General features: G+C 40.6%; 1 protein-coding gene across 1 annotated transcript in view; it reads left to right on the top strand.

Annotated features, from left to right (window-relative positions):
- Positions 1-18,690, top strand: part of BICC1 (BicC family RNA binding protein 1) — a 102,580-nt gene that overhangs the window by 71,867 nt on the left and 12,023 nt on the right. The window contains exons 4-15 of the mRNA XM_054174737.1: positions 879-958; positions 2,075-2,233; positions 3,893-3,946; positions 5,296-5,490; positions 8,191-8,442; positions 9,593-9,724; positions 11,515-11,701; positions 13,417-13,575; positions 13,949-14,145; positions 14,435-14,576; positions 15,403-15,559; positions 17,816-17,981. Of these exons, the coding sequence (XP_054030712.1) occupies positions 879-958; positions 2,075-2,233; positions 3,893-3,946; positions 5,296-5,490; positions 8,191-8,442; positions 9,593-9,724; positions 11,515-11,701; positions 13,417-13,575; positions 13,949-14,145; positions 14,435-14,576; positions 15,403-15,559; positions 17,816-17,981 (1,880 nt within the window). The remainder of the gene's footprint in view (positions 1-878; positions 959-2,074; positions 2,234-3,892; positions 3,947-5,295; positions 5,491-8,190; positions 8,443-9,592; positions 9,725-11,514; positions 11,702-13,416; positions 13,576-13,948; positions 14,146-14,434; positions 14,577-15,402; positions 15,560-17,815; positions 17,982-18,690) is intronic.

An 18,690-nucleotide genomic window follows, 5' to 3' on the forward strand; every position in this document is an offset into this window, starting at 1 on the left:
AGAAATGTTGGCTAGTAGTTGGAGGTCTATTTTTGTTGTTGTTCGTTTGAATTAAATGGGTATTTTGACAGTAGTTTCACATCGTGGCACTTTATGCTTCTGGACACCAGATGGTGCTGCTAAACTATCTAAAGTGTCCTTTTTACACTTAAATAATTGATATTTGATTTAGTTCCAAAGTGAGTTCTGTACTTTCTGACCAAGTCTATATACAGGATGCAGAACTGTGCCTGGTGATTCAGCACAACTCCTTCTACTGTTTAAAGACAATGGTCTAAAAATTATAATGCAAGCTGAACTGTGCTGTGGAATCAGTATTTTAGATCTTACTGGGTAAAAACTGTTATGATATGGTGTTCCTTCTGGCTTAGTGGCAACTCTTACTTTATATGCTTGACATTTTAGAGGTTTGATTATAAAAAGTGTTACGTAAATTTCATGTAATAACTTCAATCAGAGAACTTCTGGTGGAGGCACTGTTACTGCCAGGTTCAAACTGTGAAGGATAGTTCTAGAGGCTAATTAGATATAACGAGCTGGATAGTGTGTTTGAGTTTGGAAGTTTTTCTTTTACATTGTCTGTTTCAGTAAGGCTGCCAGTTGTCCTCTTGTTATATTTGAGACGTGTTGGCTTAGCTATGGAATTGATCCATAATACACATTTGACATTTGATTTCTATTTGTTTTCAGTTGGTTATCACACTTAATAAACTCATCTGTTTATTCTGATTGTGGGATTGAAGGGATGGAACAATACATTAGGTTTTTAGGTGGATCTCAAAGGTTGGTGGTAGAGTTTGTTAAAGTGGGTTCAGTTTTATTTAAACAGTGATGACAGGTTTTGTTTATTTTTCCTACAAGTTCTTATTTCTTTATAGATCCCCATATTAAAGTCTCTGGAAAAAAAGAAAATGTTAAAGAAGCAAAAGAGAAAATCATGTCTGTCTTGGACACAAAAGTAAGTGATTATTTAAAATGTCACCTTAATCCTTAATTTCGTTGGGAAATTGATCTCTTTAGGTGGGCTCATTTAAACTGAAGGCATTTATGAATGCTTTAAAGAAGTCTCCAGTACATTTCTTCTGGATGTTGGTATTTTGGGCATATTTAGACGTGCTACAAGAAAATACTTGCTTTAGCAAATCTCCCCAGAATTAAACCATATAGAAATCCAGCCCTATGGCTAAAAACAGACATGGTTTGTTTCTTGGATTGGGGGTTTTGTTTTACTTTAACATCTGAAAAACCAGCTTCCCTGGAAACAGGGAGATTATGCAGCCACTTCAATGGAACTAAAATTTTGTTTCTGTTTGGAATTGAATTTTAGGAACATTCATGCAGTTCTATTTTGAACTCTTACTTCATTCTTATACTTTGAAACGTTAAGACTGTGAGGATAGACTAAGGGAGCTGGGGGTTGCTCAGCCTGGAGAAGACAAGACTCCAGGGAGACCATAGTGCTGCCTTACAGTACCTGAAGGGATCCTACAAGAAAGCTGGAGAAGGACTTTTCGTAAGAGTGTCTAGTGACAGGACAAGGGGAAGTGGTTTTAAACTGAGTGAGAGTAGGATTAGACTGCATTTCAGGAAGAAGTTCTTCAGTACAAGGGTGATGAGACTCTGGAATACACTGCCCAGGGAGGGTGTGGATGTCTCCTTCCTGGGGGTGTTGAAGGCTGGGCTGGAAGAGGCCTTGAATAGCCAAGTCTAGTTGAGAGGTGTCCCTGCCCATAGTAGAGAGGTTGGAATGGATGATCTCAAATGTCCCTTCCAACTTAAGACATTCTATGATTGCTAGAATTTATGGAAGGTCTATATTTTGGACAGGAGTCTCATGTGCTCATGAGATTTTCTTTCTATCCAATAGCAATTATTTTGGGGCTTCTGCACAGTTGTACACCAACTTTTTAATTCTCTAAATAGAGAAACATTCAAAACATCTTATTTGAGTAGAGGTTAAGACAGCAAAACTATTTTGGAAATACAATTCTGAATGTCATTCTTGAACTTGGATTACTCCAAAATACTCAGGTTATGCTGTGAACAAATCTAATCATGTGTGCTTGATTTCCAGAGCAATCGAGTAACCTTGAAGATGGATGTTTCACATACGGAACATTCTCATGTGATAGGTAAAGGTGGCAATAATATTAAAAAAGTGATGGAGGAAACAGGATGCCATATCCATTTTCCAGACTCGAATAGGAATAATCAAGCAGAGAAAAGCAATCAAGTAAGTATTGTTTAATAGAGCATTCATTTATACTGTAATTCCTGCGAGTATAACATTGCTAAAGTTCTTTCATCACTTTGGGGTTTTTGGGGACAGTGAGTTCATGTTCAGGGAAATAGAATTTTGTGTTTACACTCTGTGGAAAGCATGGGACTTCTTAAGTGAGCAAATCTTCAAAACCAGATGGAAACAATTTGAAATGGCTCATGAATCACTTTAACATTTTGAAACTATAAAATTATTTTGAGCATACAGAAGTCAACAACTTAGTGTGAGTGGTGGAGTAGTAGTATGAAAAGCACTGCTTCTGTAATATTTTGTTGTTGTTGTTTGTTTTTCCTCTTCAACACCTGATTTTATTTAGCAAGGTTCTGCGTCTGGGTCAGGCCAGTCCCTGTCACAAATCCAGGCTAGGTCCAGAGTGGGTCAAGAGTAGCTCTGAAGAAGGAGACTTGAGTGTATTTTTTGATGACAAGGTCAACATGAGCAGGCCGTGTGCTCCTGCAGCCCAGAAGGCAAATCATATCCTGGGCTGCATCAGGAGGAGTGTGGCCAGCAGGTCCCTTTACTCTGCTCTTGTGAGAACCCACCTTGAAGACTGCATCTAGGTCTGGTGTCCCCACTATAAGGACAGAGAGGTATTGGAGCAAGTCCAAAGGCCACAGAGGTGATCTGAGAGCTGAAACACCTCTGCTACAAGGATGGGCTGAGGGAGCTGAGGGTGTTCAGCTTAGAGAAGAGAAAACTGCAGGGAGACCTTAGAGCTGCTTTCCAGTACTTGAAGGGATCCTGTAGGAAGGCTGGAGAGGAACTTTTCCTAAGTATGTCTACAGACAGGACAAGGAGGAATGGTTTTAAGCTGAGGGAAAGTAGGTTTAGACTGGATCTTAGGAAGCAGCTCTTCAGCACAAGGGTGGTGGGATTCTGTAATAGGTTGCCCAGAGAGTTTGTGGATGCCTCCTCCCTGGAGGTGTTGAAAGCCAGGCTGGATGAGGCCTTGAGAAGCCAAGTCTAGTTGAGGTGTCCCTGCCCGTGGTGGGGAGGTTAAGTAGATGATCTCTAAGGTCCCTTACAACCTAAGCCATACTATGATTCATTTTTTTCTTTTAGCTTATAGTGTAACTTAGTTGAAAGCTAAACTTGGTGAATAGCTAGCAAAATGAACTTTATTAACCAACAATAAACCTGAATTCTGGAGCCTCTGTAATGTTAATATTACCAGAATGTTTGTTCACTTTCAAGTCTTTCATCACTGCATTAAGAATTCCTTCTTGTGCATCCCAGTGGCTGCTAAGCAAAATACAGTTCAAGAAAACCTGCTGTGGTTGGTTTCTGTGCTCACACTGAGCACATGTATGCAGTAATAATTTCATATGTTGTTTTGTCTTTCTCTGTTTGCTAATGACTATGTAGTCTATGATCCCATAATTGATTAATTTTTTTTACACTGATTATAGGTTTTTAGCTGCTGTTTAGAGAACAGTTAGGTTGTCACCAGGTCTGAAATTGAAATCTGAGTTGGGTTTTGGGGTGTGTGTTTGTTTTTTTTAAATTATTAATTTTTTTTAATTTTAAAAAGAGAACCCAGGTGTCTGAATAACTTTTCCAATGCATCATTGAATATGTGATGCTATGTTTTCTATATTCTTGCTCTTCCAGGTGTCTATTGCCGGACAGCCAGCTGGAGTAGAGTCTGCAAGAGTTAGAATTCGGGTAATAAACTGTTTAATTACAGTGTTCCCTTGAAGCCACCTGTGAAAGGGTGGGGTGGGGGGAGTGTGAAGTACAGTTTTGAGAACCCTGGGGTTGTCTGGCTCTATTTTATGACAGTAGAAATATAGGACCAAATATGCATGTTCATGTGAATAAAATGGAAAGGCATTATAAAAACAGTGGTTCTCATTCTGGCCAAAGCTGAACCTTGAGAACCAAGTCTAAAATATAAGCAAGATGAATTTTTAAACACAGTATGGAGCAGTTTGCACCTTAATATATCCTCCACAGATGGCCTATAGTAGCTTGGGCATCTGTGTCAATCTGTGACTTAGGAAAGGCAATTGCTGCCTTTTTAACCATTTTCTTGTTTAATTTGTGTAAGCCATTTGGTAGAATTCAGTGCCATTCAAAACTCACAGAAGTTTCCTGTCTTTGCCTTCTAGTTTTGATTTGTTATATATATATTCTGGCATAATTAATATATTCTGAAACCTTTGTTCTTAATTATTGTAGTCAGGTATGCCACTTACACAGCCTTGGTCTTTTTGCTTAGCCTGGAGAAGAGGAGGCTCAGGGGAGACCTTCTTGCTCTCTACAACTACCTGAAGGGAGGGTGTAGCCAGGTGGGGGCTGGTCTCTTCTCCCAGGCAACCAGCACCAGAACAAGACACCACAGTCTCAAGCTGTGCTAGGGGAGGCTTAGACTGGATGTTAGGAAGAAATTCTTCACAGAGAGTGCCCATTGGAATGGGCTGCCTGGGGGAGGTGGTGGAGTTGCCATCATTGGTGGTGTTTAGGAGGAGACTTGATGGGGTGCTTGGTGCCATGGTTTAGTTGATTAGATAGTGTTGGATGATGGATTGGATGGGATGATCTGGAAGGTCGCTTTCAACCTGGTTTATTGTCTTCTATTCTATTGACTGTCATGAGAGAAGCTGATGTTTATGTAGCTTTGTCACTGATTTCAGAGCTCCAATTAATCAGTGTCAGAAAAGAGACTTCTCCAGGAAGTTTTACAAATACTGACCTGCATGTGGCTATGCATGGAAGTAGTTTATGCACATTAGTATGGAGAGTACCTGGCTTTATTGTGGGTACTTAGTTGCAAAAGGTCCTGCTGTTCTGGGGGGAAAATCCTAAAAGCAATGATAAACCACCAAACACTAGGCAGAACAAAGTCTCTTGTGAAAAATCAATGCCTTTTCCCAACCCAGGATGTGGTAGTAGTTTTATCAATGAATCCTGGGCAGAGGATTTATGTTAGCTTAATCATTACTGACTAGTAATAAAATTATTTGGTGAGTATGATTTTGGTTTTCAGTATTTACTGTTATGTGTTCTTATAGGAGCTGCTTCCATTGGTACTGGTGTTTGAATTGCCTATTGCTGGAATCCTCCAACCAATCCCAGATCCTCATTCTCCCACAATTCAGCATATATGTCAGACATACAGTATTTCTGTTTCCTTTAAACAACGTTCTCGAATGTATGGTGCTACAGTCATTGTCAGAGGCTCACAAAATAACACTAGTGCTGTGAAGGTAAGCTCTCCTCTTCAGTAGGCTTCTGCGGGTCATAAATGTGTGCATAATTTAGATAACAGTTTTTAGCTACTGTTGCATCCTGCGTCTTCTGTACGTGTTGTATAATCACTTTTTGAAGCCTAAAGATTTACTCTGATCTGGTAAGACCTCAACTGCAGTACTGTGTCCAGCTCTCAAGCCCTCAGTGCAGGAATGACATAGACCTGGTAGAGCGGATCCAGAGGAAGGCCACAAAAATTAGGAGGTGCCTGGAACACCCCTCCTGTGACAACAGGCTGAGGAAGTGTGAGAGACTAAAAGCTTGTCTCTCCTGGTGTGACTCAACAAAGATGATCACTTGCTGCTTGCCCAGACAATAGCTGATATGTGTTGGGCAGAGCCACTGGAATGACTCTTGGAAGGTGCAAAGATAACATTGCTCACTGGACCACAGCTGGCCTCACAACCATGGACCGAAGCCACCTTTGGGAATATGCATAAAACAAGATAATCTCCACCCATCAAGTACCCTGGAAAGGGAGGATGGTGAGACAATGGATTCACCACCTGTTTCCTGAGGTTCAATGAGTGTGTGAGCAGGAAGATGGAGAAGGAGGAGGCAGAGGCCTCTCCCCTCCATCCAGACCCCTGCCCAAACACAGTACACAGAAAGATTTCCTGGGGAACGATACCTGGATACCTGCCTAAGGATGATTTCCTGGCCCCTGATTTCCTGAGGGACAATACTTGGACACATACCTAAGGACTAAAACTGTATAAAAGACTTGAGCAACTACTGGCTCAGAAGAAGAAAAACAGAGATGAAGGAAAACGCGGGAGAAGGACAATGCCGCTGAGAAAGAAAGCGCGAGAGATGGAAAAGCCCGGGACAATGCTGCTCCGAAGAAAAGAGGCCATGGAGCCTGGAAGAAGCAGACTGAACCCTCTCTCCGTGTCCTAAGATCCGCCTGCTGCAACTCGTGGAGCTGAAGAAGCTGCTCAGAGGACCACATCTCTTCTCCAGCCAAAGCCTCAGCACCCTTTCTCTACAGACCCAATATCTCCTGCAGCACCTTTCCTCCACAGACTCAAACTGTCTTGGGCGGGGGGTGAGGGGTGTGGTAATAGAATTCCTCTTCTCTCTCTCTATTTTTTCTCTCTCTCCCCTTCCGATCCAACCACTTTATTTATGTAATAAATAGTCTAGCTGTTGATGTTTTGGCCTCGTTTGTGCCTCTCATTTCACAACATGGGAATATTCAAAAGAACTGAGTCTCTTTCCCTCTCCGGACCAAGACAGGAAGCTGGGGTTGTTCAGCCTGGAGAAGAGAGGGCTGCAAGGAGACCTAATAGTGGCCTTCCAGTATGTGAAGGGGGCCTAAAGGAAGACTGCAGAGGGACTGTCTACAAAGGCCTGGAGTGGTTTGAAATGAGAAAAGAGTATATTTAGACTGGATGTTAGGAAGACATTCTTTACCATGAGGGTGGTGGAACGCTACAACAGGTTGCTCAGGAAGGTAGTTGAGATCAGGCTAGATGTAACTCTGAGCAGCCTGATCCTAGTGGATGATGTTCCTGAGGTGGGGTTGGACTTGATGACCCTTGGAGATCCCTTCCAACCCAAACCATTCTATGATCCTTTGATTTGTTTGTTTGAGATTGTTTTTAGCTGGTTTAGGTGAGATGTAGGTCTATTCTCTATGTATTTTTAAGTTTAGGATTTAGCATTATTTATGCTAAACTTTGTGTGGTGTTGTGGTGGTGGTGTGTTGTTGGGTTTTTTTAATCTCTTTCACACTTGTTTGTTTCCAGCAATTTTGAGGTATTATGCTTATCTTACCTATTATTGATTAAAACAAACCACCTCCTACCTTTCACTTATACCTTCCAGAAAAACCCCACAAACTTCTTTTCAGTGACTTCATCATGCTTTGATTTTTTTTTTCAGTGTGCACTCAAATATGTACCCTTGAAAACTCCCCTTGAAGTCAATAAAACTGGTCTTGCAAAACCAGAACTGGGAGATATGAAGTAAAGGAACTGCTATGAGCCTATTTATCTTCATAAAATAAAAAAGTTTCCTTGTTAAGCACTGGCAGTATGACTGATTGATGTGGTTTCAGATGGGTGTATCTCAGGCTGGGGAGAACATCTTAGGCCAAAATTGGAAGACATCCTGTTCATAAGGGTATCTAGCAATAGGACAAGGGGGAATGGTTTTAAGCTGAGGCAGAGTAGGAGAGTAGGATTAGACTGGATCTTAGGAAGAAGTTCTTCAGGTTGAGGATGGTGAGAGTCTGGAATAGGCTGCTCAGGGAAATTGTGGATGCCTCCTCCCCAGAGGGTGTTGAAGGCCAGGTTGGGTGACGCCTTGAGCATCTGAGTCTAGTTGAGAAGCGTCCCTGCCCATGGTGGGGAGGTTGGAGCAGATGATCTCTAAGGTCCTTTCCAAGCTAAGGCATTCTGTGTGAGCACAGAGAAGGTCTGTTGGGACCAAACCATTTGCCATTGTCTCGCTGCCTTTTAGAATGAGAATTAAACACTGTGTTGGCCACAAAATGGGACTTGTTGGTAGGGTTTAGTCTGTTAACTTTAACAAATCAGCTTTTGGAACAAATTCATCTTTAATGCAGGATCCATGACCCAAAACAGTCTGAAATGTTGTGTTGTGTGCCTGTGAGCACTGCTTCACCAGATCCTCTCATTTCTCTCTCCCAGGAAGGAACAGCCATGCTTTTAGAGCACCTAGCTGGGAGCCTGGCCTCTGCAATCCCTGTGAGCGCACAGCTTGACATTGCAGCACAGCATCATCTCTTTATGATGGGTCGAAATGGCAGTAACATCAAACATATCATGCAGAGGACTGGTGCTCAGATCCACTTCCCTGACCCTAGCAACCCACAGAAGAAATCCACTGTCTACCTCCAGGGCACAATTGAGTCTGTCTGTCTTGCCAGGCAATATCTCATGGTAAGTACCAGCTGGATGAGGACTTGAGCAGCAAAATCTAGTGGAGAGGCATCCCTGCCCATCATGGGGATGTTGGAGTAAATGATCACTAAGGTCCTTTCCAACCTAAGTCATTCTATGATACTTTCAGTGAAGCTTCCTTGGAAAAGGAAAAAAAAGCCAGATTATAGAAAATGTGCTCATTCTGAATGTATTTATGGGTTAAATGGTAGTTAGTCTTAGAGAGGAAGGTTTACTATTCATATTTAAGATGCCTTGCTTTAATTTTCCTTAAGTTAGTTTAACGTAGGATTACAAGTACTCTGTAGCTGAACTGTTGAGAAGTGCTATTTAAAAATAAAATGAAATTAACTAGTCTTCTGAACAATAAATACACTAATTTGCTTTTTGCTCTGAAGCAAATGTATCTTACTGTTTAAAATTTAAAATCATAAAAAATTAGGATTTGTTTTCACTGACTTCTCTTAAAACACAACAAAAATAGAGGCTGCGGCCTAATAATTTTTAGGTATCCTGTGACCATTGAGGTTTCTGTCATTTCTTGGGTTTGCACCTTTTTTAGGGGCACTTTTTAAACTAAGTTTCAGTGTTTCAAGTGTTACAGTGATGCCATCCATATCACTGGAAAATACTTATGTAGCTGATCTAGGACAGGGGAAGAGAAAGGCATAAAGTTAAAACTTAGGCAGTGCTGCTTACACACAGTCTTTTTCAGAGCTGTTTCCTTATCTGAAACACAGTTTAGCATGAGCCATTGGAGTATTTTTAGGGTCCTGCTATCAGTTCATGACAAGATTTTGTTCTGATGTAATGGGTAATAGTGGTTTCTGTATTTGAATCCTCTGGACACCTCTGATTCTGAGAAAGTAGCCAATGCAGGGTGTGTACATGCTGGTGGAATGTAAAATAGTCAACAAATCATTTCACCCTTATGCTGCCAAGCTGTTGGTACAGAATGCCAGGGTGGAAAGATACAGCTCTATTTTTGCATGCAAGGAAATGGCTTTACTTTCAATTTCATCATTACTGTTTTTATCTGAACTTACTGTATCACAGTGTGTTACAGTCTCTGCATTTCAATTTATTGCTCACACTTGCATAGGAAAAGAGTGGATTGTAAGTCTTAAAGTTTTGTGTCTTATCTTTTTAGGGTTGCCTTCCTCTTGTGCTCATGTTTGATATGAAGGAAGAAATTGAAGTAGAACCACAGTTCATAACACAGCTAATGGAGCAGTTAGATGTCTTCATAAGCATTAAGCCAAAGCCAAAGCAACCAAGCAAGGTTGGTGAAAAGCTAATGCATTATTTCAAAGCTTTCATGACAGCTGTTCAGAGCTGATGAGTTGACATGTCTGCTTCTCCTTCTTAACTTAATGGATCATAAACTTGTAAAAGGCATGTGTATTTTCTGCTTGAAGTATCAGTTTAAGTGTTGCAACACTTAACTCTCATTTAATGCAGTTGGGCTTTCATTAAATATTTGGCAGTACAGTGATTAGCTTTTGTGTGCAATATACTGATAAATCAATAAGACAAATTATATCTGACTTAGAACTACTTTTTGTTTTTGAAGTGATTAGTCTTAAATTGCAGGTTCCCCACAGAACTGTAGTGTTTCTTAGCAATCAGAACTAAACAAAACAAAAGACTGAGTACATTCTGGCTTTATTCTACACAAGATGTTGAAAAGAACCACAAGAAATGGAATTACAAAATACTTACAGTGGGAGATGTTCATTGTAAAATAATCAGGCCATTATGGGTTGGCAACTCCCACAGTTATCAGTGTTGTATATAATGCCATGGCAAAGATTGCAAAATATTAAATGAGCATGCCATTGTGTAAATAAAGAAGGTTCTCAGTGTAGGAATACATAAAATCAAGTCAAAGTATACAAGAAATAAATATCTTTTCTTTTAAAGTTTATTTTTCCAGGCTTTTGTTAATTTTTTTCCTCAGGCAGCTGTGAATTTAATAGCTAAATTTAATATGATTTTTTTTTTGGTCCATGTTGAGGTATAGATCTCAGATAATAGAGCAGATAAAGTTTTAATTACTGATTCACTTCTAGATTTTTCTCATAGAATTGTTCAGGCTGGAAAAGCCCTTTAAGATCAGAGAGTCCTATTGTCAATCCAACACTACCAAGTCTGCTGCTACTCCATGTCCCTCAGCACCACATCACTCCATGGATGGGGACTCTACCACTGGCCTGGGCAGCCTGGTCTGGGGTTTGGCAGCCCTTTCAGTAAAGGCATTTTTCCTAATGTTCAGCCTAATCCTCCCTTGATGCAACTTGAGGCAGTTTTCTCTTGTCCTGTCACTTGCTATGTGGGAGAAGAGACCAACCCTCATCGAGGTCCAACTTCCTTTCAGGGGGTTGTAGAATGAAGAGGTCTCCTCTCAGCCTCCTTTTCTGTGGGCTTAACCCCAGTTCCCCTCAGCTGTTTCTCACAAGACTTGTGCTCTAGACCCTTCACCAGTTTTGTTTCCCCTCCCTGGACCTGCTCTAGCCATCTCTATGTCCTTCTTGGAGTGAGGTACACAAATCTGAACCCAGGATTCAAGGTGCAGCCTCACCAGTCATGTCCTGCAGTTCTTTGAAAGTGTTTTTGAAAGAGTTGAGCTTTTCTGACACATCATCTTCCATGGTCCATAGGAAAGTACACAATCACAAATAAACATGATCAAAATACATACACCAGGCTTCAACTAACAGCCTTGGAGTAAATACTCTTATTACAACTTCTGTGGCGGGAAGCTGCTGAGGACCTTGGCTTTGCTTATTTATTGGCGAGTCCCTAAGTCATATATACCAAATAGCAATCTAGGTACAGCAGTAGTTATTTTTCTTAGAAGGGTCTTTCATTATTCTAAAGTGCATACAAAATCCCTGAACTTATTATCAAGGCTACTGAGTTTGAATAGCTGCTGACAGACTTCCAGCTGTCTTACTCTGATAGGTTGCTGATAACTATGATGCCATATTAATAAGAGCTGTGTGTTGCAGATCCACATTATGTAGCTGTGTTACTCATTGATTTTCCTTTTTTGCCTGTTTTGCTGTGCAGTCGGTGATTGTAAAAAGTGTTGAACGAAATGCCTTAAACATGTACGAGGCAAGGAAATGTCTCTTAGGACTTGAAAGTAGTGGAGTGGCCATAGCGTCGATTTCCTCTCCTGTCTCGTGCCCTGTTGGTCTCTCTTGTTCTGGTTTGGATATCTTGTCCTCAGCAGGACTAGGACTCACTGGGCTTGGTATGCATTTCTTTCTATTATATATATTTATCTTTGGAGTTTGGTACATACTTGTTTCCAACTTAATCAATTCATACCAGGGAAAAAAGGACTAGATGTATTTTGCATAAAGAATTGTGTTAAAGCATTAGAGATTTTTTAAGGGCTTGTTGTTATCAAACTTCCTCTAAAACTCCTATAAACAGGTGTGTGACTGATCTCTGCAAAAAAACTCCCAGAAGCTCATAAACCATTGAGCTGAAAGGGAGGGAAGCACAGGTTTATAGATTCACAGAATGGTTTGGGTTGGAAGAGACCTAAAGATCATATAGTTGCAACCCTCAGGAGAAGTAGGATATTAGCTTTGCAACTTTCAGAAGGATCTTCTTCAAATGAAACTTCTTTTTTTGACAATGTTGTCCTGAACTTAGGTACTTAAGCCTGTCAACAGTACCGTGGAAGCTAACGTAGCTAATACCACATTTCCATTCTGGCTCTATCTCACTTTAACTGAGCACATGGTACTAGTTTACAGATTATTTCACAATATTGAATTTAGGACAGAAATGCGTAAGCCTTCTGTCGTCGTGTAATTTCACAGAAGCATCACACAGACCAAACTGGAAGCACCCATTTTATTTTCAAGTTTTGCAAATAACTTATTATCAGAAATGTTTAGAAAACCAAAAAAATCCCAGAAGAACTTGGTGACAGATCTTGCCAGAATTCTCATGTAACCGTCATCCTCCCCGGGAGTGCTGCATAGTTCTACGCTTTATTGGCGGTCGCTTGGGGCCAAGTAATTGTGCCGTGTGATTGATTTTTAGTGCTGCTTTCATTACCATTCTGGTCATGTCTGTGCTTTGGGATAGGGCTGGATTTTTTTTTTTACCTCTTTAGAGTATAGTACCCTGTGAATGCTTTTGCATGAAGAACTGTTTTGAGGGAATGCTTTATTAAGAACAAGCAATGTATTTGGGGAATGACTTGCAGTCAGTATTGAAGGTGCATAAACAAATTTGACTAGTTCCTGGTGTGAAAGTAGTAGTTCATTCAAATAAGCTTCTGAGAAAAAGATCCATGTCTGAAATGAAAGTAAGGTTTTGTAGTACAGTTGCTTTCTTGTCTCACAAGTACTGATTCTTTGGGTAAAAACCTGACAGAAGGAGTAGAGAGGATAGTGGGATGAGGCTTGTTTGGGTTGGAAAAGACTTCCAAGATAGTCTAGTTCAACTGTCGACCCACCACAGGTATGGCCACTAAACCATGTTCCTAGGTGCCATATCCACACATTTCCTGAACATCTCCAGGGATGGTGACACCATCAGCTCCCTGGGCAGCCTGTTCAAATGCGTGATCACTCTTCCAGTAAAGAAATACTTCCTAGTGTCCAACCTAAACCTCCTCTGGCACATGTCAGGTGATTTCCTCTCATTCTATCACCTAATAAATGGAGAGAAGAGAATCTTGTTATTACGGCAGTAGAGACCAGTGGAAAGACATAAAAGATGCTCCAATTCTTCCTGAATACTGGATTCCCTATTTAAGAACAAGCATGTTCTTAATGTACTCTATGCATCAAATTAACAGCAGGTTTAATGTTAAAATTGTTGGTGAAATCTATGCTGGCACAACTTAGTGAGGTGTTGGTTGGTTTTAATTAATACTTTTGTGAAGTTGTTTTCTTTGTCCTAGCTAAATATTCAATTAAGGTTTTTTGTTGTTTTTTTTCCCAGGCCTTTTAGGTCCAACAGCCCTGTCAGTCAACACCTCAACTGCTCCAAACTCTCTGTTGAATGCCCTTAATAGCTCTGTGAGTCCTTTGCAGAGTCCAAGTTCAGGCACACCTAGTCCCACGTTATGGGCAACATCTCTTGCTAACACAAATGCCACAGGTTGGTAGAAGTTAAATGTGAATTAAATGTACTGTGCAACACTAAGTGATTAGAATGACAACTGAAAAGGCTGGAATGATTCATTCTTTATTCTTAATTTTGTCTTAAAACAGATGAGTATCTGGATTTAAGTTATAACTTAATGGAAACTTACATTGTTGCATTTAGTGTTTTAATCTCATTTATATGGACAGCTATGTTAACCTACAAAGTAATGGTTAGATAAAGCAAAGTTAGGTAAAGTTTTGGCATGGGAAACTTGTTTAGTGATGTATCCACGTTACATGAAGGGGGAGGACTTAGTCAAGTACCATAATGCATGAGGAGGTCATGTTCCCTTCAAGTTTTTTTATTTAACTAAATTTTGTTGCAGGTTTTTCTGCTATTCCACACCTGATGATACCATCCACTGCCCAAGCAACTTTAACTAGTATTCTGTTGTCTGGGGTACCTAACTACAGTCAAAACACTCCATCACCACCACCAGGCCTGACTCCTGTGGAAGTCCACATTAATGGCATGCCATCAGAGAGTAAAAAAGGCTCACCTTCTTTAAATGGTCATGTAAAGGTAAGAGACATTATCTCTGGAGATCTGTTTGTATTAGACCTCTATTAAGAAAAGCTGGAAGAGAAAACTGCCTGTATTAGTAGATTCTTAAGGCTGCTAAGTTTAGAAGTAGAACAGTGGTGCTTTTGAAATACGACTTCAAGATTGAAAACCGGAACATTCGAACTTAGTCTTCCTGTGGCAGGAATGAATTTCTTGTGTTCCTGCGGAGATAGGAAAGGGAAATTCTTTCAGTATTTCCTTAAGCATAACAATTCCTTCAGTGTTTGTTTTTTTATGATAATTTCAGACCTCAAATATCAAGTATGCTGCCCTGTCTGCCACATCACTGGGAGAAAATGTGTTGAGCACAAACCACAGTGATCCAGTAAGACAAACAAGCACTCATGGTGCCACAGAACAAGTAGCTGCCAAGTCAAATAATGCAGAAGGTAAGATTTGATGTTTTATTCTTTTTGCCTAATAGTGTTTGTGCAGCCTGTATGCAGTTCATAAAATAGTGGCTGTGCATTGGTTTTGCATCCATGTCTTGCTCCATCTCCCAGATTTGATGTCAAAGAAAGTAAATAGAAGTAGTATCCGAGCTGTTCTGTTGACACCCGAAGTCAATGTAAATGTGCATATAACATCTTATTTATTCCCTAAGAGCAGAGGGAAATAACCTAAACCTAAAGAACACTTTACTATGTTTTACAGCAGCTTAACTTCATTGCTTAAAACAATCTGCCTGTTTAAACAAAATACTAATTTTGTATCTTAATGTAAGGAATGAATCAGTACCTTTGAAAAGGTTATTGCAGAAATTGTGTAGATAATAGCTAGATGACACTGCCAAATGCATTTGCATGTTTTACAACAGCATTTCAGTTATGCTGTTCTCCTTGTCATCCTTGACGGGAGGGAAAGATGGTTTCACTTCAGAGTTGAGCAAATGTATAAAGGCCTTGTTGCCCCTGCCAATACTCTTTAATGAAAGAGTTGCAGTCATTTGAAATGCTAATTTGTGTTAAAGGTACATTGCCCAGCTAAGGTGATGAATATTTGTAAAAACACACTCTACGGGTATTTGAACATTAAGAGGAGAGCTTTTACACTAGCAGAAGTTATCTGAGCGCCTGACAAGGTTTGTCGAAACTAGATGTGAAATAATTGTGTGAGGAGGAAGAGCAGATTTTGTTCTGTAGTTGTCATTCATTTGATAAGTTCACTAGGACATCAGAGGATTTTGTTTCACTGTTCTCTTTATTGGCCTCATAGGCTGCAATGATGCTTTCGTGGAAGTGGGCATGCCAAGAAGTCCATCCCATTCAGCAAGTACCAGTGATCTGAAGCAGATGATGAGCTCTTCCAAACAGGCCTGTGTGAAGAGACAAACAGTTGAATTACTGCAAGGCACCAAAAACTCTCACTTACAGTAAGTTAAATGTACAAATGCAGAATAATGAAACTTTCACTGTGCAAAAAACTTTCTTTTTTGTAGGTGGAAAAGGATGTTTCAGTCAAAATGCTCAAAGAGCCAATTTGAAGTCAGCTTGATTTTTAATCACATTGGGCAGTAGTGTACTCTCCCCAGTTTGTCTGATAATTACAAACATTGCATGCTTTCCTTTGAAAAGACAAAAAAAGGGGGGAGGGGGGAGGGGGGCAAAAAAAAAACCACGGAGAAAGAAATGTCTTTTCCCTCCCACAAAACACTGAGGATTGCACTTTCTTTTTTCCCTTTGAGTGCTTTGAGAACAATTCCTAACTGATAGTGTTTTTCCTATTGTGTGTACCTGAGGCTGTTTTCTTAGAAGAACAATACTCAAGGCATAACAGCATGTTCTCAAACACTTGTCGCAAGCATTCGCGCGTGTGTTTGTTGTTCATTTTTGTTTGGTTGGTTGTTTTTTTTAGTAAGCAAGCAGTTGGATAGGCTCTTTTGAGTCATCGTATGTCTTAGCAACATAAGTTTTGTGCTTAACACAATGTTTTGACCTATCTTCTTATAAGTAATGTTTTCACTGTTCCTTTACAGAACAGTTTATCATCACTGCTTTTAGATGCGTATTTTCTCTTCTCTCATTTATTTACACTGTTAAAGCTGTGATATGTGTTTCATTATTTTTGCTCCCACAATTTATAAATCCAAGGATTCCTGCTAATCAGACTCAGTTGTTTGTCAGTTGATTGTTTGTATGTTTTGTTCTTTTGTTGAGGATGTAGTGCTCACAGTTTCCTTAGAATGTTTTTCTTGGGTAGTCTACAGCATCTCAAACACTGACTTTGCTCTGAAGTAAGAGTTTGTACTCTCTTAACATGGAAATGAAATGTGGCAGACTTTTAGACAGAGAAGGTTATATTAAGACATGCCTTGGCATGTAGGACTTCAATTATTGAAGCTCTAAATGCAAGTAGGACCCCTGTTATGTTTCTTAGCCCCCATTATGCATCTGTCTTTATCCTACTACTATCAGTGTTAGAACAGTTGGCCTAAAAAAGGCTTAAATATGGTGGAAAAGATGATTATCAGTAATAGTCAGCATGGATTCATGAAGGGGAGATCATGTGTGACCAATCTGATAGCTTCTGTGATGATGTGACCAGCTAGGTAGGTGAGGGGAGAGAAGTGATGTTTGACACTATCTACCATAACATTCTCATAGGTAAGCTCAGGAGGTGTGAGTTAGATGAGTGGGTTGAGAACTGGCTGACTGACAGAGCACAGAGGGTTGTGATCAATGGTGCAGCGTCTAGTTGGAGAGCTGTGGCTCGTGGTAGCTGTGAGTCCAGTATTGTTCAAAATATTCATCAACAGCTTGGATTAAGTTTGCTGATGATACAAACCTGAGAGGAGTGCCTGACACACCAGAAGCCTGTGCTGCCATTTCTCAGGACTTGGACAGGCTGGGGAGTTGAGCACAGCTGAAAATCATGAGGTTCATCAAGAGCAAGTGTAGAGTCCTGCACCTGGGGAGGAATAACCCCCTGCACCAGTACAGGACAGGGGTTGACCTGCTGGAAAGCAGCTCTGCAGAGAAGGACCCGAGTGTGCTGGTGGCCAAGCTCACTGTGAGCTAGCCATGTGGCCTCATGGCCAATAAGGCCAACAGGCTTCTGGGGTGCATCAAGAATAGCGTGGTCATCTTGTCATGGGAGGTTCTTCTCCTCCTCTAATCTGCCCTTGTGAGGTGGAAGATGGAGTATTGTGATCAGTTCTGGGCTCCCCAGTTCAAGAACGACAGTGAAGTACTAGAGAGAGTCCAGCGGAGGTCCATGAGGACAATTAGGAGACCAGAGCATGTCACATACAAAGAGAGACTGAAAGACCTGGGGCTATTTAGCCTGGAAATGAGAAGACTAGGAGGGGTTCTTATCAATGCTTATTAATAACAGGCTGCCCAGAGAGGTGGTTGAGTCTCCTTCTCTGGAGACATTCAAAACCTGACTGGATGTGGTTTTTTGCAACCTGATCCAGACACTACTACCTTGACAGGGGGGTTGGATTAGATAACTTCCAGAGGTGCCTTCCAACCCCTGCCATTCTGTGGTTCTCTGATCCAAAATTATATTTCTTGAATTTTGCTGCCAGACAGGTTAAAACTCAGTTAACAACACTGCCTTTTTGCAATTATCAAAGTCTGCATGTGAAAACAAGGGCTGCAGTTAATCCTGATTTTTGCCCCCACAGTACCACAGAGAGGCTACTCTCAGATGCAGAGTTAAGTGCTTCTGAAAGTCCCATGGCCGATAAAAAGGCTCCTGGAAGTGAGCGGGCAGCAGAGCGAGCAGCAGCTGCCCAGCAGAACTCTGAAAGAGCACGTCTGGGTCCACAGCCTTCATATGTAAACATGCAGGTACGTTTCCCTGAATGACCCCAAACCTAGCACAAACGTTGATAAATGCAAAGTGAAGTTGCCATGGAATGAAAAAGTCACTGACAGCTACATGGATGACTTACCTGAGTAAAAGCATTTCCCAACAAAGCAGTTGAAAGAGTTATTACCTAAGTCTTGAAGACAGCAAAGCCCTTATCCTTCCGTTGAACAATAAATAGTGAACAGCTAAATTGGTTGACACAGGCATCATTTGTCTGTTAAAAAAATAATTTTAAAAGTGTTGCTTTGAGGAGATGGAATTATCTGTATGGAAGATGTCTTGCAGCTTTTCATGAGTAGTGTCAGCACTGTTTCAGGCTCATAGAGAGGGGGATTTACTGGAATAAACTATGTTGGTTTTGCTTTACAAGTGTGGATCTGGACATACTCTCTTCTGGTTTTTTTTCTCACATACTCTTCCTACTTCATTAACTACCGCTCACTACTATGCTATAAACTTCCACGTTCTTGTAAAGAGACCCCTTTGACTGCCAAGTAGTAGTAGCAGCAGCTTTTAGTACAGGTCAACATGGAGTAGTGGGACAAGACTAAGGTTAGTGTTTCGCAGCCCTTAGCTATTCCTCAGGTTATTTTAAGCAGTGTATTTAATACTTCAGGCTAAACACTACTTTTCTTTTTTTGGTAGCTTTGTGTGTTAGACTTGCTAATCCATAATTCAAAGGAATGT

This window comes from Dryobates pubescens, chromosome 30 (genome assembly GCF_014839835.1).
Source record: "Dryobates pubescens isolate bDryPub1 chromosome 30, bDryPub1.pri, whole genome shotgun sequence".
NCBI classification, from domain to species: Eukaryota; Metazoa; Chordata; class Aves; order Piciformes; family Picidae; genus Dryobates; species Dryobates pubescens.